We start from the raw sequence: 27,517 nt of genomic DNA, 5'->3' as shown, positions 1-27,517 counted from the left end.
AAAAATCAATAGCTTCAGAGGGGGCACCCTGACTTCCCCGGTGCTAAATCACCGCGATGGGTGGCACATTGAGTGGCGCTTTACAGTTTTCTTTTATTTCATGTGGCGCTTCAACAAATCTATTTGAGGAAGCCTGTTTTAGACCGAGCATGGATACTCTACATAATTCCAACCACCCTCCCCACAAACTAACTAGATATGATAGAAACTGGCATCTTGTGCCTACTCTCATCACATTTTCATCAATATACATTCATAATTTATCAATTTCATTCAAAGGCACTTGAAAGAATAGTAGTAAAGATCTGTACAACAGGATAGGTAAACAGGTGCAACAAACAATGGGCTATTCCAGTTGAAATCCATACACCCCTATGGAAAACATGACCTTAACCTCCCACACAGGGGGTGTAGATTTCAAATGGAGTCACCCATTCAGGCAAGTTCATTTGAAATCCACATTCCCTGTGTGAATATTCATTCAAACTTAATATTCATTAAGGTTGTGTCTTCCATAGGGGTTGTATGGATTTCAACTGGAATTGCCCAATGGCAACCTTAAAATATGTGTACATAATTATATCAGCTGAGTGATTATCTTTAACATTTACAAGACATTGAAGACACAAGGCAAGTCTTGAAACCCATCGCAAAGTTACAATGCATCATAAATGAAGTATAGATGCATCGGAAGTAATGAGTAAACACAAGAATGCATAATAAAGACTGAAGAGTTCTTGTTCAATGAGTTACTGAAGATGGTGTTACTGTGAGTGCAATCAACGTTTGGTTGTTTTTGGATCATACAAAAAAACATTTTTCAGCTGCTTCATTTGCCAGGTATTATTATGCAAGCCAAAAATGATTCCCAAACAAGGTAATAAGCATATGTTTGAAAATAGATTTCTTTTTTCTATTTGGCATACAGCTTCATTTCTTGTTACATGGGTAAATGATTAGCCTCAAAATTCAAGGTGATAGGTAGGGACAAGCCATTTGCGCGGAACTTTTTTTCCGCGCAATTGGCTATTTTTTTTTCCTATGGGCAGGGATACGTGATTTGCACTGAAAAAAAGTTCCGCGCAATCTCAGCGCAATTTGCTATTTTTTTTTCCGCGCAAATCGACTGTCCATGGTGATATGTCATCACAACAAGACGATGGCCTCTGGTGCCCCTGGCCTCCGTCAATATCAAAGCATTCTTCAGTACCTTCATGCACTTTGCTCACTTCACTGGCCTTGAAAACATGAATTTCGGGGCCTGGGAGTGAACATAAAATTAAAGAGAGCCACGCTGCATGGCGATGGCGCAAGTAAGCATCATAATTGTTTGTTTTGACAACCAGGGCATAATTTAGTCGGTATCGCATCGCAGTTTGCTACTCAATCTAGGTCACTTGCGATTCATTATTTTCGATGCATCGCATATTTTGCGATGCAAAATTTTACCACTTACAAAACATGACATACTATAAACTCACCTTGTTGTCAATAAGAGCTAATAAATTGATATGTGCATGCAACAAAATTAAGTTTGTGTTACTTATTTACCATGTTTTCTTGTTATTTGCCTTCAGGGGTCATAATTTTGGCAGTATTTTGCCTTGTATTTTGCCGTGTGTGCACACAGGATCGCTATGAAAACGGCCATCTTTGTTCTTGAATTTTGCCGATGTGTTTCTAGATATATTTTTTAGGAAAACTTTTAAAATATTCCTAAAATCGGGAGGGAATTAAATCTGCTACTCAAACTTGAGAAACTGCTATACAAGTAGAATTTTGCATAGCACTTTTGCTACGCAAAATCTGATCACTAAATTATGCCCTGTTGACAACAACAAAAAAGATTGACCATTGACGAAATTCTCCTTAATATAAAGCAGCATTGATATATTAACTATCTAATTGTAATAAATTATACAATCTTAATTTAAGATCTTATTACCCAGAATACTAGGTATAATAATATTAAGGACTCTAAGAAAAACCCCTACATGGTAATGGTATACAATGAAAAATAATACTATCTGATTTCATAGGAGGGGAGTGCAGACCTAGCAGGTCTTGGCACCAGTTTGATTTTTTCACATTTTCCAATGCTCGCACCTTGGTAATCGGTGTCACACAATGCCACTGTGCCCATTTGGCTGATAAGGTTATATCAATATTTAATTAACCACTCAAGATTTCATTTCTTAACAAAAGAGTGAAGATATGGTGTAACATTATACAAATGTGTGAAATAATTCTGGTATTAAGGGTGCCCAGGGGTTAACTTGGTTAATACTGGTCAGGTAACTTAAACCAGCTGTGGTTCATGGACTTGCAATATAGGGCAAGAAAATCACAAAATCTTCCAGAGGTCTGGAAGAGGGTCTTGAAATGAGACTTTCAAAATTGACATATTTCTCTACAAAGCCGTGGCGTAGCGTCATAGGGGCAGGGGAGGAATCAATTGCAAAATTTAGAAAATCCCATAGGAAAATAGCCGAAAAACGGCTTGTACCCCCCCCAATCAGACCTGGTGCCCCAAATCAGACCCGGTGCCCCCAATCATGGTTGGTGCCCCCAATATGATGACCCACACTATGCAGGCATGAGAATGATCATTGATGAAAAAACCTGGAAAGTTTGAAAAGCCTGAAAAAGCATGTGAAACTAGGCTAAAAACCGGCTGAAATTAAAAGTACGTACGGAAATTTGGACCCAAAAAAGCCTGAATTCAGGCCCCGGGATTCAGGCTTAAACTTGAAAATGTTCATGCCTGACTACGCCACTGCTCCAAAGTGAAATAGAAATTGGAGGAAATGGTTTATAATGGGTAGTCTTATTAGTCTTGTATGGGATCACGGTTGGAACCACTGGAGCTTGTTTGGTTACCTGACGTACCTGTACCAGTTAAACCCCTCGTACAGGGTGAGGTGGTTCCTTCATGATGGATAATTTAAACATCAGCAAGATACTGGTTGTACCAGTAACTAAAGTTTACAGTCTCATCTCTAATTCAGAGTAACGTCATGATGGATTCTGCAGTGGCAGATTTGACCTAATAATCCCGCTGGTAATATATATATACATGTGCAGAAGGGCGATTTGTCAGTACGCTGGCAACGCAACAACATAAATACTGCAAAATCCAACATGGCGTTACTCTCAACTTGAGATGAGACAAACTATTATATATCTCTATTTAATAATAATAATGTTAAAGTACATAATTACTCATGTACTCTTTAATCACTATGTTATTGCACATCTCTGTTGCATGATTTGATATATTAATTTTTTCATACTTGTTTTACAATATTTATTTAACATTACTTTCTTGAAAGATATGTTAAAAGAAATTGCTTAAAATACATGAAAATACAACAGTAATCTTTGATAAGATCAAGAATGATTCCAATTAGCCCTTTTGAGGTATGGCGGACACAATAGGATGGCGCTGCACAAAGTGGGTAAAGGTTTTTGAATTTGCCAGGTTTTGCCCAGATTGAATACGGCCCTCCTATTGTGCACACCATACTTTGAAAAGGCTAATCCAACAATGCCTGGATATTCTAAGGAATGTGCTACAATTGGCACATCATTATAACATAACACAGAATATTACACCGGATTACAGAAAAATACAGCACACATTATTTTTTGAATTACTACAAGTAGTTTGTTTCAAGATAATGTGCATGATGAAGTTACCGAAACCAGCTTTAGAAAAATATAAATGCAGTAAAGCAAGCATCAAATGACAGATGCTACCACATAAGTATATTAGTGTGAATACTTTGTATTATTTTCCAAGCTCAATAACTTCATTTATATCCTTCATTAATATATTCTCGTTCATTAATTGGTTAAACGAGTATCATGTGACCAAAAATAGTTTTGCTATTTTGCAAAGCAATCAAAAAGCCGATCGATGAGGGAACGGGTACTATTCAAAGTACTATCTCCCGGAAATAGTTTTACTATCTCCCTCTGAGCGTGTATGACCGCATAGCCGCGTCGCAGTTCCTAGTGGTCCGGTGTAACTCGCCACATACGCAGGATATCAGTACCGATTCCGGGGTATTAATGTGTAGCAAGTCATGTTGTCTTGCGAAGCACACAAGCAGCACAAGTGCAGCTAAAATACGGCGGTTTCATGGCATAAATCTGAATTACATCAGGATCAGTATCTTAATTTTGATGGTAAAAATAACAGAGAACATGGTTACTCGTTTCACTGCGGTATTGTAGAGGTTTACAACTTTCACGGTAAGCTTATGCGTGCTTTGTGCATGCATGCATGTAGGCCTACGCATGTACGTGCATTCAATCAAAACAAAGCAAGGCCAGCCTAGCTTTGACTAGGCCTAGCCTTCATTTATTTCAACCAATCAATGAACAAAGAATATATTAATGAAGGATATAAAACAAATATTTACTGCTCTAAATTAGGGATCTGGTGGAATCTATTGGTCCCCTCGGTGAACTGGAGACCGTGAGCCTACTATTTTCCCTCGACCTGGCGGTCTCGGGGAAAATAGTAGGCTCACGGTCTCCAGTTCACCGAGGGGACAATAGATTCCACCAGATCCTGAATGAGCAGTAAATATTTGTATAATATTACATTTAGAGTTGTTCTGTGTACTAATCACTATGTACAAAAATAGAAAGTTTAGCCTATGCATGCATTTCATGCATATGACACCTTTACCTTTTCTTGAACTAGTTTCATAGAAACAAGATAATAAAATGATATTCAAGTGTATAGGATAGGTTGATGTGGAAGCAAAATCTGTTCAGAATTGTGCACAACCCTATTTCGATATCAAATTGGATCGATTGAGCCCATATTATTGGTCGAACTATGAGTTTTAAAATTTTGAACGAGACGTAGTCGAGTCCAATATATTTTAAAACTCATAGCGAGACCAATAAATATTGGGCGTAAAGCATCCAATTTGAACATTATTATGTTTTGGATCCAATATTTTCACACACTTGGATTCATCAAAACATAATAATGTATAAACACGAGTCGGGGATCATGGGCTCTCTACCTGTTCAAAACACAACCCCCTGTTTTGTACTACGAGAGATCGGGGGTCTCTACCTGTTCAGAATACAACCCCTGTTGCGTACTAAAATATATCAGTGGTTCTCAATAATCCAGAACTGTACACAACCCCTGTTTTGCACAAACAGAGATAAGTGGTTCTCAAACACAACCCCCATTTTGTACTATGAGAGATCAGGGATTCTAAACCTATTCAGAATACAACCCCCTTGTGTACTAAAAGAGATCAAGGGTCCTCAATAATTCAGAATACAACCCCTATTTTCTAAGAAAAGAGATCAGGAGTTCTCAACCTGTTCAGAACAGTACACAACCCCTGTTTTTGTACAGCGATCAGGGGTTCTATACCTGTTCAGAATACAACCCCCCTGTGTACTAAAAGAGATCAAGGGTCCTCAATAATTCAGAATATGACCCCTATTTTGTAATCAGGAGTTCTCAACCTGTTCAGAACGGTACACAACCCCTGTTATTGTACACCAATCAGGAGTTCTGTACAGCGATCAGGGGCTCAATAACTGTTTAGAATACAACCCCCTTGTGTACTAAAAGAGATCAAGGGTCCTCAGTAATTCAGAATATGACCCCTATTTTGTAATCAGGGGTTCTCAGCATCTTTAAAATGGTACACAACCCCTGTTTTTGTACAGAGATCAGGGGGTTCTCAACCTGTTCAGAATACAACCCCCATTTTGTAATAAGAGAGATCAGAGTTCTAACTATTCAGAATCAAGGGCTTAGGCAGCCAGCCGTGTAGGGAGTGTTTTACACACCCAAATTTGTAAATACACACCCAGTTTTTGCCATATACTTTGTACACAAATCTTACATTTACACACCCAGTTTTTTTAATTTACACTCTCAAACCTACCTTCCAATACTGCCTAAGACCCTGTTCAGAATACAACCACCCTTTTGTAAAGACCACCTGTGACCTGGTTTATTTTAATTCATGCAAAATCTTGTGGCCTCGAGTTCCAAACTGACAACTTCAAATGGGTTCACAGTCAACAGGTTGAGGACCCCTGAAATAGATGCTATCATAAGACACTTGTGGTGAGATCCAGTTGAGATCCATAGACACCTTATGGTAGACATGAGCATAGTCATCCATACAGGGAGTATGAATTTCAAATGGGGTTACCTGAATAGGCCACCTACAGGAAACAATTTCCTGCTTTTTTAGCTACAGAAGATTATATCAGTTTTCTTCCTCTGTTCAGTTCAAAATTATAACCAAATTGGATAGTAAAATTGTGAAACATGTTTATCTTTTCTTAGACCCTGTTCACATTAGAAGATTTCTTCATTCGACGAAGATAAATTAATCTTGATTAACTAATTAAGCATGTGTACACATTACGCTGAACGAAGATCGAACGAAGACATTGCACTGTACACATTTCATGAAAATTAACGAAGCTCGAATGAAGCTATTAACGCCTGGCTATTATTTAAGCCGGCGAAGGTCACTTGTCACATGATCACTTTCCTTTGTCGAACGAAGCGAGCGTACACATTACAAAATTAGCTTTGTCGAACGAAGTATTCCTTCGTCGAAACAACCTTTTTAGCTTTGTTGAACGAAGCAATTTTAATCTTCGTCGAAGGAAGGAAAGTGCGTACACATTAGGAAAAAACGATTTTTAATCTTTGTTCGAGGTTCATCGAAAGAAGAAAATTTTCTAATGTGAACAGGGTCTTAAATGAAGATGGTCCATTTTCATCACATGCTATTTCCATCTTGGTTGAAGAACTTGACCCCCCACTTGTTAAATTCAATGTCAGTATTCCAATCCCTTTCGGTATGAGAGTCAAAATGTGATTTTGAAAGCCAACTCTGCAAAGGATTGGATAACCACTTAATAAAATCTCTGAAGTGGGGATGAGTTTGTTGATCAGACCATTCTCCATTAAAGAAAGATTATGCAAAGACAGAAATGGAAATTACAGGACGTTTGAGTAGGCTCTCTGTAATTACAAGTACACCATTGTACAATAGATTATGATGGTACTTTTAAAGCAGAGCAGTTGAAGTTTGGTCCAAAGTACCAAAAAAATGTATCAAGGATACATGAAATTGGAATACGTAAACTAGTTGGATAAGGGAGTCCAAACGTTTGATAATTTTTGGTACTATTTACAAAGAAAGAATTAACCACCATCTAAGGTTGAGCACACACATATCAGACTTCATTTGGCTTCCCATGTGACAGTAGCGTCCGTGTGTGATACGTGTGCGATCAAAGGTGTTGCATCTGTAGGGTAGTCACTTCACACCACATCGCACGCTACAGATGCACCACATTTGATCGCATGTATCACATGCGGACGCTGTCTCAAGGAAGCCATCTGGACTATATCAGCAGGTTGCAAGGACCACCTGTCTTTTCCCAAAACATGAAAAAGATTGAAACTGTAAAACTATGATACCAACTTCACTTTGCCAAAGCAAACTGTGGCGCACCATCTGAACCTAAATCAGCTGATAGAACATGGATAACCTCTATTATGATGAAGAATAAAGTTCTAATCCAGGAATTATTTTAGACCTAAGGGCCAAATTGAGAAGTTCAGACAGTTTTTGCATACAGCGATACTAACTTCTGGATTGTATCTATTCATATTTGGTATGAGAAGTCTTTGCGAACCGCACTTGACATTGTTAAGGGGTAGCTGCATGTGGCCTGCAGGCATAAGGTTGGTGACCCCGAGGAATAACTTCTTTGTGCTTGAATCATAAGTTATCTTATCATATTTTTTATGATCACCTTTGTTGAGTGTCATTTCCCAATTCTTTGTCTCCCTCCTGCTCTTTAGTATCTTTCTTCTCTCCAGTTTCAACAGCTGCTTTGCCTTCCTCTGATCCTACCAGCAGTTTGTTTATTATTGGTTTAGCTTCACTTGGGCAGGTATAGTGTCCAACTCCAAATGGTTTCATATGGTATATCATGTACTCTAATAGATACATAGCGTTGGGACTTACATAATGGAATGAGATGGAGTAGTCGGAGCAACATTCTGGGCCCTGTAATACAAACATATAAAAATTATTAGCATGAAAGTTCATCTGTATTGGTAATCCATATAGAAAGATTTAAACTCTTGATCTCAATACAAATATATTTACCTCCGTAATTTTCAGCTGAACAAAGACGGAGGGCGCTACAAGGCGGTAGTAGCAACAGCTGAAAATTACGGAGGTAAATATATTTGTATTGAGATCAAGAGTTTAAATCCTTCTATATATAAAAAATTTTAATTAATTTTGCAGCGACTTACAACATGTACGTACCAAGGGTCCCGACTGCTCAAGACATATTTGCCCTACATATATTTTTCCATTCCAAGCAGCAGTAAAAATAACAATGAACACATAATATATTCTTTTTGTGTAGGTCAATGTCATTTTACGGCAGCTTCGAATCGTGAAGTTAAATTAAATCTCGCAAAAATTGCCACTTTTAGGTTGAATACTGTACCGGTACTTTTTTTAAACCATTCTTTGATGATGGTTTCAACTCGTACAAAATACAGTAAAACAAGAGGGAACGACCTCTAATGTGACCATTGCCCTCAAGATACGGGCACACTATACCAAACTTGGATCTGGGTTTTTTATTTTAATAAAGTCTGTGAATAGGTTGTTTTGAGGATATTGCGAAAAATGTAAGCATTTTGCTTTGGAACCAAGGAATATCCTGAGAGCCAAAGCAAAATGTTTAGATTTTTCAAAATACCCTCAAAACAATTGATGCACGGTGCATTAACCTCTAAATAAGAACCCCAGATCCCAGTTTTCACCTTTTTAATTCCATCTGGGTCACATTTTCTAAAACAAAATACAAATTTAATCTTTATATTTCATTTTCCCTGTAAAAAAAATCAAACATTTGACCAATCCCCCTTGCGCGTAATCATGCAATATCCAAATACGGCAGCCAGCACCCGCATAAATTGTTCAAACGCATAACACATCACTCTAATTTTAACACATACTTATGTACTACGTCACAAGACTGCCAACATAGACAGTGATACACTCACATAGTTGTATTTCCTTTCTGTGGACTCTCAAGCTTTTACCAACTATAATCAAATTAAGTAATTCTTGGCCAAACTGGAACACTGTGAACGCTAGTGGCTCCGCGATAAACACATGCAAATATAGCGCGGTACAGAAGAAAGTATACACACGCCTTACACTGCGTACACGCTTGATACACTACATGGCCGCAACGCACATGTTCCAGTTTGACCAAGAATTACTTAATTTGATTATACACACTAGTGATAACAGAAGTTATGTATATTATAGGGGTAAGGAATCCAATTACTTCACTGAAATTTCAGTGATTCAAGACAAGTGGTTTGTTATTTATGTTAAGAAATGAGGTACATTCTAGTGGTACCTCTTTTCTTATCATAAATAACATACCGCTGGTCCAAGAGTCACTGAAATTCCATTGTAGTAACTGGATTCCTTGCCCCTATAATATACATAACTTTTGTTACCAGTGTGTTATTATTTTTTGAGACAAATGCAAAAATAGTCACAAATTTATCAAGGGGTGTACCCCTTAATATTACCCACCCTATCTCAAAAAATATAATTACAGACTATAGTACAACAAGAATATAATAGTATACACTTTAAATACAATGCTACCATACCGATGATGTTTTGTAGTACACATAGTTCCAATACCAAAATTTGTTAGGCACAATGCCAGGCACTAAATGGTGTTCAGGAATAAATGGATGAAATCGATCACGCCCATTTGGGTCTCGCGAGTCCCCGGCTTTGACTCCGGCATTCTGTAGACATTTCCCAATTTCAACATCTTCCGCTCCGCCAACAAAGTCTCCAGATTTGCATTTTCTAGAGTCTGTAAAAACTTTTTCTACAAGGTTCTTGACACCTGCTCTGCTGACTACATAACCTGCTCCGCCACTCATGTAGCCCTGTTGCACATATGGTTTAAATTTGCGACCAAAGTATATGGGTTCAGATGGGTCATAACCCGACAATAAATATCTAAGATTTTCCAGAATTAAAAAGGTATCATCATCTGCTTTTATGAACCAATCGGCTTCGTCTAAATATTCCTCATAGAGTAATTGGAAAGTGTGTCTTGTCTTCTGCCACAGATAGTTTCTTCCTTCTTTTGACTTCACCTTGACTGTGGGGAAGTCGGGGTCCACTTCCGAGCTGATATACAAGATTTTGTTGCAGCGTTTGGCCCATGTTGCTTTGATATGTATAGTTTTCTTGTGTAAATTTGCTGGATTTGTCATGACCCAACAGAGTATTCGCACTTTGGAATAAAGTACATCGGCTAGAATGTCCTGATCTGAAAAAGAAATTGATAAAGAAACATTAAGAATAACAACAAAAACAATTGTATGTAATTCACTTTGAATTTAATGTTCAGTGATTTTGCCTCCCGAATTATACCTGCATTTGGGACTGTTGTTTTTAATAATAAACATTTTCTAAGCTTTATAGTTTGTTTGGCTTATAATTGGCTAAAATTATTTGTTTTTTCTTACTCTAGTACGTCAATGAAGTCCCCACTTATGCTTGTGTAAATTTACACAAGTGAGCGCCAGTCACACATTATGCAACACCCAACTGGCGTAAATGCTGATTATGCAATGGGCAACTATGTAGTGCAAGTGCTGCACCCAACTGCATGCACGCCTTTCTACAATGTTACATGTAATTGTTATGAGTTTTTTGTTTTGCCAATTATAGGCCAAACTAACTATAGCAGAGCATATATGTTCTATAATATTTTAAAGGCTCATCTTCATTCATGCATCAACACTGTTTATGCATTGCAGGCACAACAAAATACTTGAACAGTTTAGATGCAAAAATTGATATACATCATTGCTGCCCGATGTTGTATCTTTATTGAAATTGATTGATAATTTAATACTTGTAAAGAAATATCATAAATAAAAGATTTCCCAAATAATGAATTTAAATTGGACAGAAATCATACTACATTTGCTCAGGAGGATGCCCTCAATACTTGTCAAAATTCTATTTTTTACACAATTATATCAATTACGGTACTTTATTCAACCAACATACCCTGCAAAAATCAAGACTCTAGATGCAGTAGTTTGGACAAAATCCGAGATTTTGAATAAAATGCAAGAACCATAGTTTTATTATTACAATGGAAATATTAGTTAAACGCAGTACGTACATGGCATGCGGGACAGTGATCTACACAACAAAGGAAGGATAATCCAGTGTTGTATCGTAACACGACCGAAGGAGTGATATGTATTGGCGACATCAGCGCTGGTAGTACATGTATATTCCAATTTTCTTTGCTTTGCCTTAGTTGTTCGGCTCAAACTTAAAAGGGGATATATCTGACTGTAAAAGCTAACATTTTATGGCAAAGAAATATTAAACTATTTTGTATGAAAATGTTATAATATGGCTTTAACACAAGGCAGCCTACAATGTATTACGTTCTGCATCTCATGAACACAAGCAGTCATGCATGCATTATAATTGTAATACCAGCCTGACTAATTTGACCAACACTGTACATATTTAAGGGGGCACACCTCGATAAATTTGTGTCTATTTTTGCATTTTTCTCAAAAACTAATAACACAGTGGTAACAAAAGTTATGTATATTATAGGGCAAGGAATCCAATTACTACACTGGAATTTCAGTGACCCAAGACAAGCGGTTTGTTATTTATGACCAGAAATAAGGTACAGCTAGGATGTACCTCGTTTCATATCATATATACTGAACCGCATGTCTTGAGTCACTGAAATTTCAGTGTAGTAATTGGATTCCTTGCCCCAATAATATACATAACTTTTTGTTACCAGTGTGTAATTATTTTTGAGAAAAATGCAAAAATAGTCACAAATTTACCACATGGGTGTAGTACCCCCTTAAATATGTGGCATGGAAAAGAAATATCCTTTTTACCTCTGATATTTCAAATGTCACTTGTGCATCTTGGTTTCATCTCAAAAATAGTATGTAGGGCAAACAACATTTCAGGGATGGTGGCATGAGGGGGCAATTGGGGCATGCAACAAAATTTGCTTGAGCCATAACTACCGTAATATCACACTAAATAATATATTGAAATCTTCATTTAATTCTGAGTAAAACCCATTAGTGTCTCGCCTGAACTAGAGGTTTTTTTAAATCATTTTGCAGCAGGAACAATCCTGACAGAAAAAGTAATTCCAGCAGGGGTGGGTTTGAAATTTTCATGTGACCACCCTAATAATATTAATATTTTGTGACATATAATGAAAACAATTAACACTGAAGACACTCTATGCATTGTACGGCACCTGCTACAACTTGAGAACAAGTCCTCAAACGTTTGAAATCTAAATACTACAACTGGATCCAGATATGGTCCATGTGACATGTGTACATAGCAATGATGGCATTGCCATGATTCGGGGGCATGATTGCCATTGATGCATGCATGATTTATGTAGGTATGCCAGGCAAACCTTAGTTAACACATGTGCTAGTCAGCGAAATTCGCCTAGACCGGGGACCAAACACAATACATATTTACATAGAAATTTGAATTTTTTTCAAGAACAGGTTGGTCAAGGAAACCTATACCGGTATAAATGTTTTCTATACTTCACTTGACCCAAATATATGATTTTTTATGGTGATGAGACACTTACACATGGAATTTGAGAGGGATTTTGATAGCAGTTCCATTAAAAAAAGCTGCTATCATCATGAGACTATTTAGATCTAGAAACACCCCTGTAATGCTGTTTTGGGGAATTTTGCTAGCAGAATCTTTTTGATGAAAGTCGATCTTTGAAAAGATGTAACTTTGCCACGGAAATTGCTATGACAAAAAGTTTTCAGTTTTGGCTTTCTTTACTCAAGGGCTTTAATTTGATATATAAAATGATGCAGTTTGATGGCAAATTTAAATAAGCCCTTTCGCAATTACAACTGCGCATGTGCAGAAACAAAGTCGCCAAATAAATATAGCGATAAACACAACGAGGCTACCGTACATTTTCAATGGGGTGAACTTTGACGTTTCCGTAAAAAACGTTTTGTACTGGAATTTCGCTGACAGTTTGGTCTTCGCAGGAAATTTATATTTGTATTTCACAGGAAATATTAACATATGTAGGAATGAATAAAAAATGTTTTACAAAAATATGTTTTTGAAGGAAGTGCAAAGTTCGCCGCCATTGGAAATGCACTGCAGCCTCCTCGTGTTTATCTCCAAAAATCGCAAATATTACCCACAATGCATCATGATTCTGAAATTGCGAACTGGCTTATTCACCTGGCATACCTAATTTGTGTGATTGTGTCTCATGATTGTCATGACAGTCATAGTCATGATACTGAACTAGTCGGGATTATGCACTTTCAGTTTCTCACGCGTTTGAACGGGAATTGGATTGCGTACTTTTTCGATGTCTAGTGAGCAAATTTCTTCAATATTTTGAGAAAATGATGTCAAATTTTCTATTCTATATTGTTTGGTAATAATGTCTTTTGCCAATAGTATGTTTAAAGTTGTAATTTTGTGTTTTTGATCGCAAAGATCGGATATTTTCGCTTCGATTCAATTCTGAACCCTTCGCAAAAGGGTGCCGATTTCGCAGAACTTTGACGATAATTTTGCCTTTTGGACACTAAAATGCATTCGATCCTTAATTTTGTTTCAACCAAGTCTTAAATTAGCAAGCACAATAAGGTTGGTACCACTTTTATATACATTGATAAAATTTTAAAGATTTTTTTTCAAGTTTCTAACCGGCGCAAATCGTTAAGTGTGTATTTCCCATTGACATCCAAAATGGGAAATACGAGTCTGATGGACATAGGAACGGCGTCCATGAGACTCAGCGAGTCTATACTGAACTGAAGATCACCACAATTTACGACAATACCAACTGTTATAACTACGTGACAACAGCTGCAAATATATTATAAAATCAATAAAATTATAACCTAAGCATAATCAAATCATGCAAATCTATTAATAATTACCAAAATTTATTAAGCTTACCGAATTCTTTATCGTGGTTGTGCGACTGGAACTCTCGTAACTCGTTCAGGGAAACAGCATTAGACTCGTCAACTTTAACATGCCCGTACGGATCGGAGAGGTCGAATGACTCTCTTCTTCTTTGGTCAAATAATGTGATAACATGAGATATGCGAGCAAACTTTACTAAAAATGTTGTAACTGCAACACCGAGTAAAAAAGCGAACATAAAAGCGACCAACACTGACCGTGTTCCTCCACCTCCCCCGGTCGCCATTTTTAAATTGATTGATTGTTTTGTGACAGTGTTTCTAGATCATTTACGTGATGATGTGGAAGCAGTTCTTGTCCACTTACTTTAAGGACTCAAAAACACTTGTTTTGGGGGGAACTAATGAAAAAAAAAAGGGGGGCCTCAAAATTTTGACCCTCCTAAGGGGGGGGGGCCTGTAAAATAGGACCACAAATTTTCCATTCACAAACACTTGTTGGGGTGTGGGGCTGATGCAAAAAAGGGGGGGGGGGGCTAGTTCACCACGTAAACTTATGGCTCAAAATTCGGACCGCTTTGTGAATGAGGACATCGTATAAGTTCCTTGTACTAGGGGGGGGGGCGTCAAAAATTTGACCCTCCTAAGGGGGGGCCTGAAAAAATAGGACCACAAATTTTCCTGGAAAAAATCGAGTTTATATGCTTTTTTATGGGGCTGACCCATAATTTTCATGTCAAAAAGGGGGCCCAGAAATTTTTGAGGTTTGCAAAGGGGAGAGGGGGCACCGAAAAATGTTCGCGATGAAATTTTTTTTGAATCAGGCCCCCCCCCCAACAAGTGTTTGTGAACGGTTCCTTATTGTCCTGGACCCTAGCTCGAATACTAACTGACCTCATAGAGCAGCTATAGATGTAATTATTCATTATTTTAATCAGAGGCTGTGCAATAATTATGAGCCCTGGGGGAGGGTAAAATGGGGGAGGAGCAAGACATTTTTGGTGAGCCAAAAAGGGGGGCAAGCAATTTTGGCAAGCCAAGGGGGGGCAAGCAATTTTGGCACATATTCATGGGGTGCCTTTTAAATAAAATGCTCTAAAAAGGCTTAGGAAAACAGTATACGGAAACGCTTTAAATTTAAATATGCAAATTTCCTGCTTGTTGCGCTCGCAACATGTATCCCAAAAATTTGGCATGCTCAAGGAGGGGGGGGGCAAATGGCGGGCCGAGAGGGTGGGCAAGCAATTTTTGGCGAGCCGTTTGGAAATTTTACCCCCCGGGCTCATAATTATTGCACAGCCCCTCAGTGGCAGCACCAGATTTTTTTCCTGAGGGCATTTGGGGCAATGTCCAATGACAAGGGGGTTCATAAATTAGGAAATCAGTTCTACAAATTGCTGTGAAATGAACTAGTTCAGCTTTTTTTTGGAGGGGGGGGGGGGGCAAGATTTTTGACTGGGGCATTTTCCCCCATGGTACCACAACTAATTATAATGGAAATATTATATATTTCTAATTTATAAATTGATACCATAAAATGAAGAGCTTTGTTGCAAAACCCCTCACATCCACTTGCCCAATTTTGAGAACACATCAAAAAATCATTAAAAAATCACTGATATAAGGGGGTTTTCAACAAAAGCAGTTTTTGGCGATATTCTCATCCCCATGTATCAGTGATTTTTTTTATGTTATTTCGATGAAATTGGGCAAGTGGTTTTGCAACAAAGCTCTTCAAATACCAAATATACAAATATAAAAATTCCACTGCACTCAGCTCGAATTCGAACCACCAACCTTGCCTAGTCCTTTTTGTACCGGGGCCAGCAAAGCTGGCCTCGGTACTTATTAGTTGGATATAAAAAATTGTTGTTTCTAGGCTATGTATGAAACAGAAATTCATAAAGAAAGCATGTACCTGAATCAAGTTGTTTTGATGATGATTTATGCTTGTAATGTGTAAAAATATAACTTGTGGTTGAACGGATATCAGAAATATTGTGTTGATTTTGCATGGTAAGGTAAAATAGGTATATGTTTTAGGAAAATAATTTTTCTGAATCTAGACTAGGAAGTTTTGCTGGTTCTCTTCACTAGAAGACTTATCTTGGCAGGCTATGGGATGATGTGGGCAGACAAACCGGGTACCATACATGCTTTGTGTGAGTTCAGTATCTCAGTGTGTTGTATGCAGTGTTCGAATTAAGAAAATAAAAGGGGTTGTCCCACGGACAACCAGGTTGTAATTTCTGGTTGTCCACCAAAGTTTTTGGTTGTCCATAAGCTGCCACAATCTGAAACAACTACATGTGACCAATACAGTGGAGTGAGTGTAGTCAATTTATGAACAATTACTCTTAAATATTTAATTCAGCAGTTGTGTCAGGTTTGAGCAAACTATGCTGAAATAGTGCTTGTTGGCTGTAGGTCTTTGGTTGTCCGCCGGACAACTAGAGCATTATTTTTGGTTGTCCGGTGCATGTTTTGGTTGTCCCGGGCGAACGGACAACCAAAATTTCGAACACTGGTTGTATGGTATGTGATCCAATATCTCTGGTGAGAGCTACCTGCTGAGTTATGATGACATATTTAATTTACACATCTTACTCTGTTCATGTTCCTAGTGGTTTGTCTGTGGTGGTCTGTTATCTTAATATGTGTTGGATAATTTTCAACTACATGTAACATGTTTGACCATGCAACATGCAGTAAACATGGTAAAAGTTGAATCCCTCACATCGAAGACCTGTAGGCCTATTAATAAATAAGCAAGATCACTGAATATTGGAAATATGTACATTTCCTGGTAACACGATGATGACCAAAAGCTATTGATGCACACATCACCTTCCAAATATTTGGGTCTATTTTTATGATGACAAAATCAACCAGAATGAAGCTTTAGGGCATAGGTCCTAAGTAATGATTGAATTTTGTTACTAAGAATATTATCAGTAAACATTCAATTCTTGGCTTTAAAGGTGCTATTTTTGGGTTCAGTTTTCGAAAAATAATATTTCTCGAAATTTTGCTTGTTACTTTGTATGCTTAAATAATCAAAAAAACAAAAAGAGCTATGAATGAATTAATCTATACTATAAGGTGCTAACGCCGCTTGTTTTTTAGGCCACAAGACCATTTAGCAATCCATGTATATGGGGTATAATATGTGTAGGGGTGTTTGTACCCTAACAGTGTCTGCTTCCTACTCATGCCATCCAAACCTGGTGATAATAATATTTGAGTAGGAGGACATGTGAATTAGCGTCAACTAGTCCGAATAATCCTTTTCACCATGATTACCACCAATCAACCAGCACTTCCCACCATCCAAAATCTCCCTATTTTGCCAGCCAACAATATCACATAATTATCAAAGATTACCCCATATGTTTAATTGCAAGCATCCAACCAAGGCCAATCAATTAGAGGGTAAAGGTATTTTGCGAGTTGCGAGTTGCGAGTTCGAGTTGCGAGATGCGAGTTGAAAATCTGCGAGTTGCGAGTTGAAATTTGCGAGTTGCCATGGGCAGTTGCGAGTTGATTTGCGAAAGTTGCGAGTTGGTATTTGCGAGTTGCCAAGGGTAGTTGCGAGTTGATTTGCGAAGTTCGAGTTGCCATTTGCGAGTTAAAATTTGCGAGTTCCAAGTTGAAATTTGCAAGTTGCGAGTTGAAATTTGCGAGTTATGAGTTTACATTTGCGAGTTCTTCTGAGTTGCTAAATTGTCAAATTTTTACAGAAATTGTTTTACCCTATTGGAACTAGACCTTCATTGCCTGTGCTCTAGTTGCATGCACAACGTTGGACATTACGTTGAGAGTTAAAAATATGACCATCCTCTATGATTCCATGTTCAAAGCATACCTCAAGCTCAACCACATTATAGTGTTTGATTATTTTCAATAATATAATGAGATGTAGTGGGGTATCAAATTTTCCAGGCAAAGGGATAGAAAGGTTCAAGCATGTGCTACTGTAAACATTGCTTAAATTGCTTAAATTGCACACATTGTAGCTGTGTACACTAAAAAATTTTTTTTAAATAAATAAATAAAAATAAATAAATGTTGGTGATTTAATGTGTGCTTCAGCTATGATCTAATAATCAGCACACTTCAACAATTCCGCTAACATAGGATATATAAGAATATTTCTGCTTCACCAAGTGCGCAACTGATGCGCAGGTACTGTCAGTGACTTAGATTGCGATTATCCCCAGCAGCTCCCCATTTTACACCTGGGACCTGGGTGGAGTAAAGCAATTGGGAATTAACCCTAACTCTACCCGTGTTTTTTTTGCTATCGGAAGGGAAAGAAGAAACGAAAAAGGAGAGAAGGTGAAGAAAGAAGTCACTTGGTACCCCCGGGTTCGAACCCTGGACCCCTCGCATGCCACGCACACGATCACAGACAAGTAGCTACCGAGGTTTGGCTGCCGGGCAGCAATTCCCTGGGTAGTTATGCCTTAGGCTGATTGCTTCCTCAAGGCACATAGAATGAATGCACACAGAGTGGTTTTAATAGTGAGCTTCAGTGAAACTCAGTTGGGTTAGGGCTAAGCTATCTTGTTCAACGACGCACTGGCCGCAGTGTGGCTCGAACCCGCAATCTTTCGATTATGATGCTCTCACCCGAACAATGGGGCCACTGTGCTTCTCATACACTATACATAAATAGGATTGGTTCAAATTCATCTCTATTTGGAATCTTTGATATAATGTTCATAACTTTAATTTTGAACATGGACTCGGACTGAGTCAGGGCTTGAGCCGGACTCAGTTCATATAGTTTGCTGGACTCGGACTTGGCTCAGACTTGGCACCCTGGTCTGGAGTCCGGACTCTGATACAAAATGACTCAGACTTGGCTCAGACTCAAATTCGAATTGACTCGGCTCGACTCAGACGAGGTAGACTCAGGCACAAGTCTAGGTAATTTATAACCTGTTTGTGCAGATGTGAGAGAATCAATGATGCATGACACCACTAGAGTTCTTTCCTAGATATAGGCCTATATGTAGCACAGGTTCTGTGCTGTACTCTGATAGCTATGATGATCCAAGATATATTCCACCAATAGTAGCCCTCGCTAAGCTCGGTGCTCGCTTCACTCACAACCAAGAGGAACGCAACCCATCTTGATAGTATACTACTAAAAGAACAGAGCCCGAAAGTAGTGCTACACAATGTGTACTTGTAAAACATCACCCCAAAGTCACCTGCAACTTTAACTTTAAAGATATCCGCCTATCATACATGTATCATAAGGAGAAATATTTTCAAAGCAACTGTCAATACACTCATGTGCATGTAGTCTTTAATTAAATGCAAATATAAGTAATCTAATTAAGGTGATGTGATTTCATTTCAGAATGTGAAGAATATTATGTTGACATGTGTTGAATCAACACTTTTCGCAAATCATCTCGAAACTCTTCATAGCAACTCCCAAAATTTCAACTCACAACTCGCAAATTTCAACTCGCAACTCGCAAATTTTAACTCGCAAATGTCAACTCTCGCAACTCGCAAAACCAACTCGCAACTTCCTTTGACAACTCGCAAATTCCAACTCGCAACTTCGCAAATTTCAACTTGCATCTCGCAACTTCGCAAATTGAACTCGCAAATCGCATCTCGCAACTCGCACTTTTCGCAACTCACAACTCGCAACTCAAGATTCGAACTCGCAACTCACTTTTCGCAACTCGCAACTTCGCACATTATCCAAACCCTCAATTAGATGTACATCCTTGAATCACAATTGTCATTTTAAAACCATGTCTCGCCTGTCAAATATTACACATTACAAGCATCTTTCAGAAGGATTATTTAATCTTCACATGAAATCATTCCTGTCCCGGTACATCCCTTTTTAAAGGGTTTTTTATTACCATTATGATTTAAAAGTGCTAACAACAATGTCAATGTGGTGGTTAGTACACCATATAGGGTATTGAATGGTGAGTTCCGGGGGGGGGGGGTTACTCCGGCACTCCCACTTTGGAGGTGACGCGTATGTACTTGTAGGGCTGTTAAGACCCCCTTTTCAGCGTTGCTGTCACCCAAAGACCCCATATTTTTTATGAACACATGGTCTGTCACCCGAAGACCCCCTATTTTTCCATTTGATCCGTCTTTGCAATTCTCTACTTTGGATGCGGGCGGGAAACAGGAAACTAAGAATTAATTGTAATGGGCCTTAAGGGATCTAGAATGAGCGTTTATTATGCGTTTTGACAGTATTTTTTGAGGACATGAGAGCACCTCAGACCTATCGAATTGCATTCTGAATACGAAGCATGTCTTTCTGATATCAAATAATTTTCATTTTTGAAAATCACAATATAATACAAATTTTATGACAAATTATAAAAATTTAATATTTTTCAAATTTTTGATATATAACAGTCCTCAAGTAAATTATATAAATCTAATGATATATTCTTAAAGTGTATGTAGCTGGGAGGAAAAGCCGACGGTCAATTGAAAATTTTGACCTTTCATATTGAAAATATGGATTTTTTCCCAAAAGACCTATTTTTGTTTTGGTGTTTTGGGAAAAAATCCATATCTCCAATACTGAAAGGTCAATTTTCAATTGATCGTCGGCTTTTCATCCCACCTACATACACTTTAAGTATAAATCATCAGATTTGTAAAGTTTACTTAGTACTGTTAAATATCAAAAATATCAATTTTAATGATTTGCCATAAAATGTGTATTAAATTGCAATTTCAAAAAATCAAAATTATTTGATATCAGAAGGACATTCTTCGTATTCAGAATGCAATTCGATATGTCTGATGTGCTCTAATGTCCCAAAATAAATACTGTCCAAACGTTCATACCCTAGCCTTTAATAAAAACTTTAACCAAATTTGGCACATGTACACACACCCCCACCCCCACACATACGGAAACGTAGTCTCCTGCCTTATCAGGCGAGACAAAAAGGGCATAAAAATATTAAATACCAGGGCTACCAGTATCCCACTGGGGGGGAGACTTTGCACAGCTGTCCCCTGCCCCTGGATATGTCACTGGACTTAAATATCATACACGCAGGTTTACTGCATTATTTACCCAAAACATTTTCATGAACCTTCCAGATAATGGGATATTGTCCATGCAAAACAATGTTGTAATAAATTAGAAAACATAAAGAACGTATTAAATCTCAGCTCACAACCATTACACCTCAACAACACTGATGATTTTCCTGTGTCTTTACTTGAATGCAAAAGTACACTGCCTAATTAAATGGGAGGAAGTTAATCATGCCACAGTGCACAATTAGGGAAGGAAGGGCATTAATTTATGTTGATTATGGTATACCAATAAGTACATGAATATGCATTTTGTAAGATCCACTTTGAAATACTAACTAGAGATAAAGTGGAAATGAAATATCCACAAGGGTAAACTGATGTTATCACATAAACATCTCAAAAAAAGTAACTAACCCCCCTTAAATAATGGCCATTATTCAAAAAGGGGCTATTGTATTACAAATCTGTAAAATGCGTTGGAAGCAGAATTTATTTCTGCGCATTTTAACACCTCATTTGATACGATAGCCCAGAAAACAATAAAACTCCGGTCAATTTAATGTAGTGAGGTAAAGATTTGAAAGTTGCACTTACATACAAATTTTTACAATACAAAAACACTCAGATATCATTACACTTTTACACAGATTTCCTTCCATTACACTGAATGCAAAATCAATAGAATTTACTGCAACTTTCAAATCCTGGGCTACATTGGTTTAAATGTACGCTGTGACGTCAATATTTAGTCAATTGCTACAAATGAGGTGTCAAAATGTGCAGAAATAAATTCTGCTTCCAAGCATTTTACAGATTTGTAACACAATCATCCGTTTTTGAATAATAGTCATTATTTACTTTTTTTGAGATGTTTAGTACGAGGAACCCATACCGTACTTAGCATCAATAACGAAAATGTCATACCGATAAATGACACGTCTGTTTTGCCTGTTTTTTTAAAGTTTGCCTTGCGAACTAGTTATGACATGAACTACATCACTGCCATACCTAGGTTCACGTCAAGTTTGGTAGTGACATCATGCATTTTCACGGTTGCGCCACTAGCCTGCCGACAAACTGTACGCTTGCATATATTCTCTGTGTGATTACCTTAATGTGCTCGATTTGACACTGAGATCAGTGAAATACACACTAAAACTATGTCACTACCAAACTTCAGGTGAACCCAAGTTATATTTCTCATCAAATCGGTTGAAGAAATGTATGGGGGGTCTTATTCATGGTGATCAATCCGGTTTTTTAAAGGGCAGAAATATTGGCAATAATATCAGGCTTCTAATTGATATAATTGAATACACTGAAGTAAATGATTTACCTGCAGCTATTCTGTTATTAGATATTGAAAAGGCATTCGATAGCGTTAGTCATGAGTTTCTTTTTAAAGTCCTTGAGCATTTTAACTTTGGCGATAATTTTCTGAATTGGATTAAAACATTTTATTCTTGCAGGAAATCTTATGTTACTAACAATGGGTTCCTTACAAGTTCTATTGATATGTGCAGAGGGATATTTCAAGGGTGCCCAATCTCCCCTTACATCTTTTTGTTTATTATGGAGGTGCTCGCGATTGCCATTAGGGGTAATCCCAATATCGGTGGAATTCCAATTGATGGTGAGGAGCTTAAATTATCTATGTTAGCTGATGATACCACCTGCTTCATTGATGGTGCTCTTGAATCATTTGACAACTTATTTTCAACTCTAGACATTTTCGCAACATGTTCAGGTTGTAAAATTAATTTACTTAAATCTGAAGCAATTTGAAAAAAAAAAAAAAGGGTGCTGCTACTTTTCCATTCCGAGATAAAGGATTGCAATGGAAAAATGACAAATTTAAATGTTTAGGTATTACATTCTCATTGGATATAAAATCTTTATATGAATTGAATTACAAACCAAAATTAGACCTTATCGAAAAAACTTTAAACTGCTGGAGGGCCAGGAATTTATCCCTTATTGGTAAAATTTCTGTTATTAAATCCCTCATTTTGCCTCAATTTTTACATCTTTTTCAGTGCTGTGTATCAAAGTTCCTAATCTGTTTTTTAAGAAACTAAATTCTATTTTTTATAAATTTATCTGGAATGGTGGAAATGATCGGGTTAAAAGGTCAATCTTATGCCTTGGTTATGGATCAGGCGGACTCAAAATGGTTGACCCGTTTACTTTTGCCCAGTCAAAAAAAAATGACATGGGTTAAACATTTATTGGATGATAGTTATTTTTGTACATGGAAATCAATTGAATTATCTGCCCTTAAATGCTTCCATTCAGATACAAATCTTCTTTGGAAAGCTTATGCCCCAGAAAAAGTTCTTACACAGCTCAAGAATACTCAAATTTCTGATTCGCCGATCTTGGTATTATTTTAGGGATATGGCAGCTCAAGATCTTGGCTTTGAATTGAACAATTGAAATTACAGGGGGAATTTGGTATAATAAACATGTCCGCACCAAATCAAAACAGTATTTCTACTATGCAGCCTGGTATGAAAGAGGAATTTATAATATTACTGATTTGCTCTATACTGACACTCCCACTCCAGTTCTGAAGTCTTTTGATGATCTTATTATTGAATTTGATATCCCTTATAGAGACAGGAGGAAATACAATACATTGGTTAACAGTATTGTTGAAAGGGAATTGCTTGATGATGCCACTGTTGAAGATTGTGATTTTTTAAATATATTTTCAAGCAATATTCTGTTGGCACCTAAAGTCCCTCGTTATTGTTACCAAATTATGGTTGACAAATCACCTCCTGATAAAGCTCAACTGTATTGGGATGAATTGCTTAATGATAATAGTAATGAGGAGGCTATGGATTGGGAGTGGGAAAATATTCACTCTCGTAATTTTTCTTGTACCATTGAGACACAATTAAGAGCATTTTATTTCAAAGTTTTTCATCGGGCTATTGCACTTAATAAGTTCCTTCATAAAATTGGGAGAAAGGATTCACCTCTATGTTCCTTATGTGATAAATATCCTGAGACCATTTTACATATATTTTGTGATTGTGAAAAAGTAAATCCCATTTGGCAGGCTCTTCAAAATTTTATTAATATGAAACTGCATTCTGACTACAATTTCAACCAGATTGATGTAATGTTTGGTGTACCGGATGAACCCTTTTTGACATTCTTATTTTTATGCTACAAATTTTTATTTACAAATGTAAATTCCAAAATGTCTCTCCCTCGCTTAGTGGTCTTAAATCCTTTATGATTATCAAACGTAAGATTGAGTATCAAATTGCTTTGAAAAAGGAAACTATCTCAACACTTCCGTAAATGGAGTGTTGATTTTTGATTTCACTTTTGGTTGTAAATGTACTGTTTATAAATCACCTTTTACATGCTCTTCCTGTACATGTACATGTAATTTAAGTATGCCCACTTTTGTGGTGGCAGGTAAATCTTGTATGTTCGCATGGTTCAATCTGATATGTTTGGTCACAGAACTTTTGTGTATGTTTGATGTCAATTTGTGATTTGATTGATGTTTAATGATTTATGTATACTTGTTCTAATTTTTTCCAATCATGTGTTTGTGGTTTGCTTTTTTCAATAAAAACACAATGACAAAAAAAAAAAGTTATATTTCTCATGACTGACCATGCCAGTTGCACATCTCATTTATATGATTGAAAAGCCTGACAAATTCTTAATCAGTAAATATATACCTCTTTGAACATGCCTCAATAAACCTGAAATGACTAGAATATTTTGGTTCTCGGCTTGTGTGGTTCTTGATGCAAACATTGACGAGCGTTTTAAATGGAATTAAATCAGAGCCGTAGCCAGAGATGCGACCCCCCCCAAAAAAAAATTCCCTGTAAAAAATACTGTGGACATTTGCTTTATAAAGGGAAAAATCAGAAATGGTTTACTTTTTTCAACAAAATTATTGAAATCAACCCTTTTTTGAAGGAAAAATTCATGACAAAAATTCCACTTCCTATAGCCCCCTGCACCATCCATCACACCCCCCATATAAATCCTGGCTATGGGCCTGAATGAAATGAACGAAATGAATGAATGAACAAACAAATTAATGAAAAATGAAATAAAATAATTGAATGAATGGATATATATATATATGGTGGTCTTTGATGACCTATCAATGATTTTAAAGGACTGGTGTTATTTTGCAAACCCCATCTAAATCTCTCAATCCTCACCTTAAGGGATGGGTAAAAGGAATATTTCCACAGCCAATATTCCGGTGCTACCAAGTAGAAAGGATCCAGCAGTTCCCACGCCTCCAATGGATGAAAGCGCTCTCTACCAAGCGCATCTCTTGTATCCCCAGCGGTCACACCAGCAGCTTGCATGCATACACCCAAAGCAGAGTCCTCTGCTAATCCTGGATATAAATCCACAAATTGTTCTGATGGACACACAAACTGATTGGAAAAACTTCTCATGACAAGTTGCTCAAGTGCAACCTTACTCATGATATACCCAGCGCCACCGCTCATATACCCATCTGTATTCATCGCTGATTTAAATCGCCGACCGTAATAAACCGGTTCGCTGGGATCTTTGTCCGCTAAAAAGTAGCGTAGATTCTCCATGATGACGTAAGCGTCATCGTCAGCTTTCAAAAACCAATCTGCTTGATTTATATAATTCCTATAAAGATACTGAAGCGATCTGCGAGTCTTCACCCACAGAAAGTCTCCGCCTTCTTTTCCTCCAACACCAACTGCTGGAAAGTCTTCATCTTCTTCGGAACTTATGAACACCACAATATTACAACGCCGAGTCCATGTTACTTTGAGATAAGCTGCTCTGGTGTAGAGGTTTGTTGGTGATGTCATGATCCAACATAGAATGTGGACTTTGTCTTCAAGTAAGGAAGCAAGTTGTTTCTCTGTCATGTATACAAAGATGTAAAACTAGTATTATAGTTAACTATTATTTCATGACTTTAAAATTGAATACTGTACACATACTTGGCTTCAATGTTTCTGATCCTTCTGATTCAAATCAGTGTATGGTGGGCACTCGGCCAAACGCCTGTGAAATTTACTTCGGCCCCAGTGGCATAGATTTCTTTTTGACATTGGGAGGATGGGGTTGGAAAAATTTCTTGAAGTATAGTGAATAGAAAATTTTTGTCATATTTGAAGCTAAACTGATGAAATTTGATGTAAAAATTGAATAAATTAATGTGAAGCGCGCAAAATGGGGCTTAAATGGCCAAATATGAGGTTAATTTGGTCAGAAACACACATATAGGCATCAACATTGGGGGATGATTGTATGGACCATCCCCCTGACAAAATATTGGGGATTTATCCTCCCCCATCCCCTGGGATCTACTCCTATGTTCGCCCACCGATACGCTACCCCTCCCCTGCCCTTTAAATTTGGTCACCAAATTTAGCAAGATGGTCTCACACTGCTGACTTCAACATCAATGGCATTTATTAACTGTCATTGATTTCGAAGTCAAAGTGTCACAAACATGGACCAGTTTAACATTTTCAATTGAGTTCCAGCCTATGAAAATTTGTCTGTAGATTTCAAGCACAAGGTTCCCAATTGGACCAAGATTTTGGCTTATTTCAAACACTAAAAAGATAATAGTATTAACTGAAGGACTTGAATATAAAACTCACAATAATAAAACATCCCAACCCAGAAATCTGACCATATTATAAAAACTATCCTGATATTATGTTCTCTTTATAAATTGGTGCTGACAGCTGCAGATGTTTGAACAATAGCCTCACAATTCCTGCCATTAAATTCGGTGCTGATACTATCCCAGATACTCTACAAATGTACTAGTATACTAGTTTTTTCCAATATCTGTGACTAGATAGACATATATTATAATATAGTATAGTATCACGGATTCCACTTACCACTGGTCTTCGAATACAGCCATGATGATTTCAACAGCTTGTCTGGCTCCTCCACTGATCCATTGTTAATTTTTCTCTCATAATTGTGGTGTTTTACCATTTTATTTATACCAATAAATTTATAATAAAAGCTAAAACTCAATGTATAACAGAACACAAAGTATAACACACATTTCTTGGTAGTTCTCAGTCTCCTCCTCATGTTCAGAATTATAGACACATTTATAACAACTTACGGTTTTACTAATGGTAGCAAATTTTATTCAATTTCAATACTAAATGAAAGTCTCATTGTTCACCTCCACTCCAATAATATAATTACATGTAGCCATCTTGCAGCAACATATTATTTTCTGCATACATGTATTATTAGATTACTGTGTTAAACAATTAATAGAAAATAGCACCCACTTATTACTTGGCATATCATCGGTCGCAACACATCCATCAACATGTGCCACCATGT

At 37.3% G+C, this 27,517-nt stretch overlaps 2 protein-coding genes across 2 annotated transcripts; both read right to left on the bottom strand.

Moving 5' to 3' along the window:
- Window positions 1–1,834: 1,834 nt before the first annotated feature.
- LOC140150995 (glycoprotein-N-acetylgalactosamine 3-beta-galactosyltransferase 1-like) lies at window positions 1,835–14,375 on the bottom strand. The gene is made up of 3 exons (XM_072173183.1): window positions 14,130–14,375; window positions 9,737–10,416; window positions 1,835–8,090 (listed from the first exon to the last, which is right to left on the bottom strand). The coding sequence occupies exons 1-3, from the start codon at window positions 14,335–14,337 to the stop codon at window positions 7,830–7,832; spliced, it is 1,149 nt and encodes a 382-aa protein (XP_072029284.1). The 5' UTR covers window positions 14,338–14,375; the 3' UTR covers window positions 1,835–7,829.
- Window positions 14,376–23,647: 9,272 nt separating this feature from the next.
- On the bottom strand, window positions 23,648–27,151 carry LOC140150237 (glycoprotein-N-acetylgalactosamine 3-beta-galactosyltransferase 1-like). Its single transcript, XM_072172242.1, has 3 exons — window positions 27,052–27,151; window positions 25,357–26,051; window positions 23,648–23,656 (listed from the first exon to the last, which is right to left on the bottom strand). Exons 1-3 carry the CDS (start codon window positions 27,149–27,151, stop codon window positions 23,648–23,650), a joined length of 804 nt encoding a protein of 267 aa, XP_072028343.1.
- Window positions 27,152–27,517: the final 366 nt, after the last annotated feature.

This window comes from Amphiura filiformis, chromosome 4 (genome assembly GCF_039555335.1).
Source record: "Amphiura filiformis chromosome 4, Afil_fr2py, whole genome shotgun sequence".
Classification (NCBI taxonomy): domain Eukaryota; kingdom Metazoa; phylum Echinodermata; class Ophiuroidea; order Amphilepidida; family Amphiuridae; genus Amphiura; species Amphiura filiformis.
This window is presented reverse-complemented; position numbering and strand designations above follow the sequence as displayed.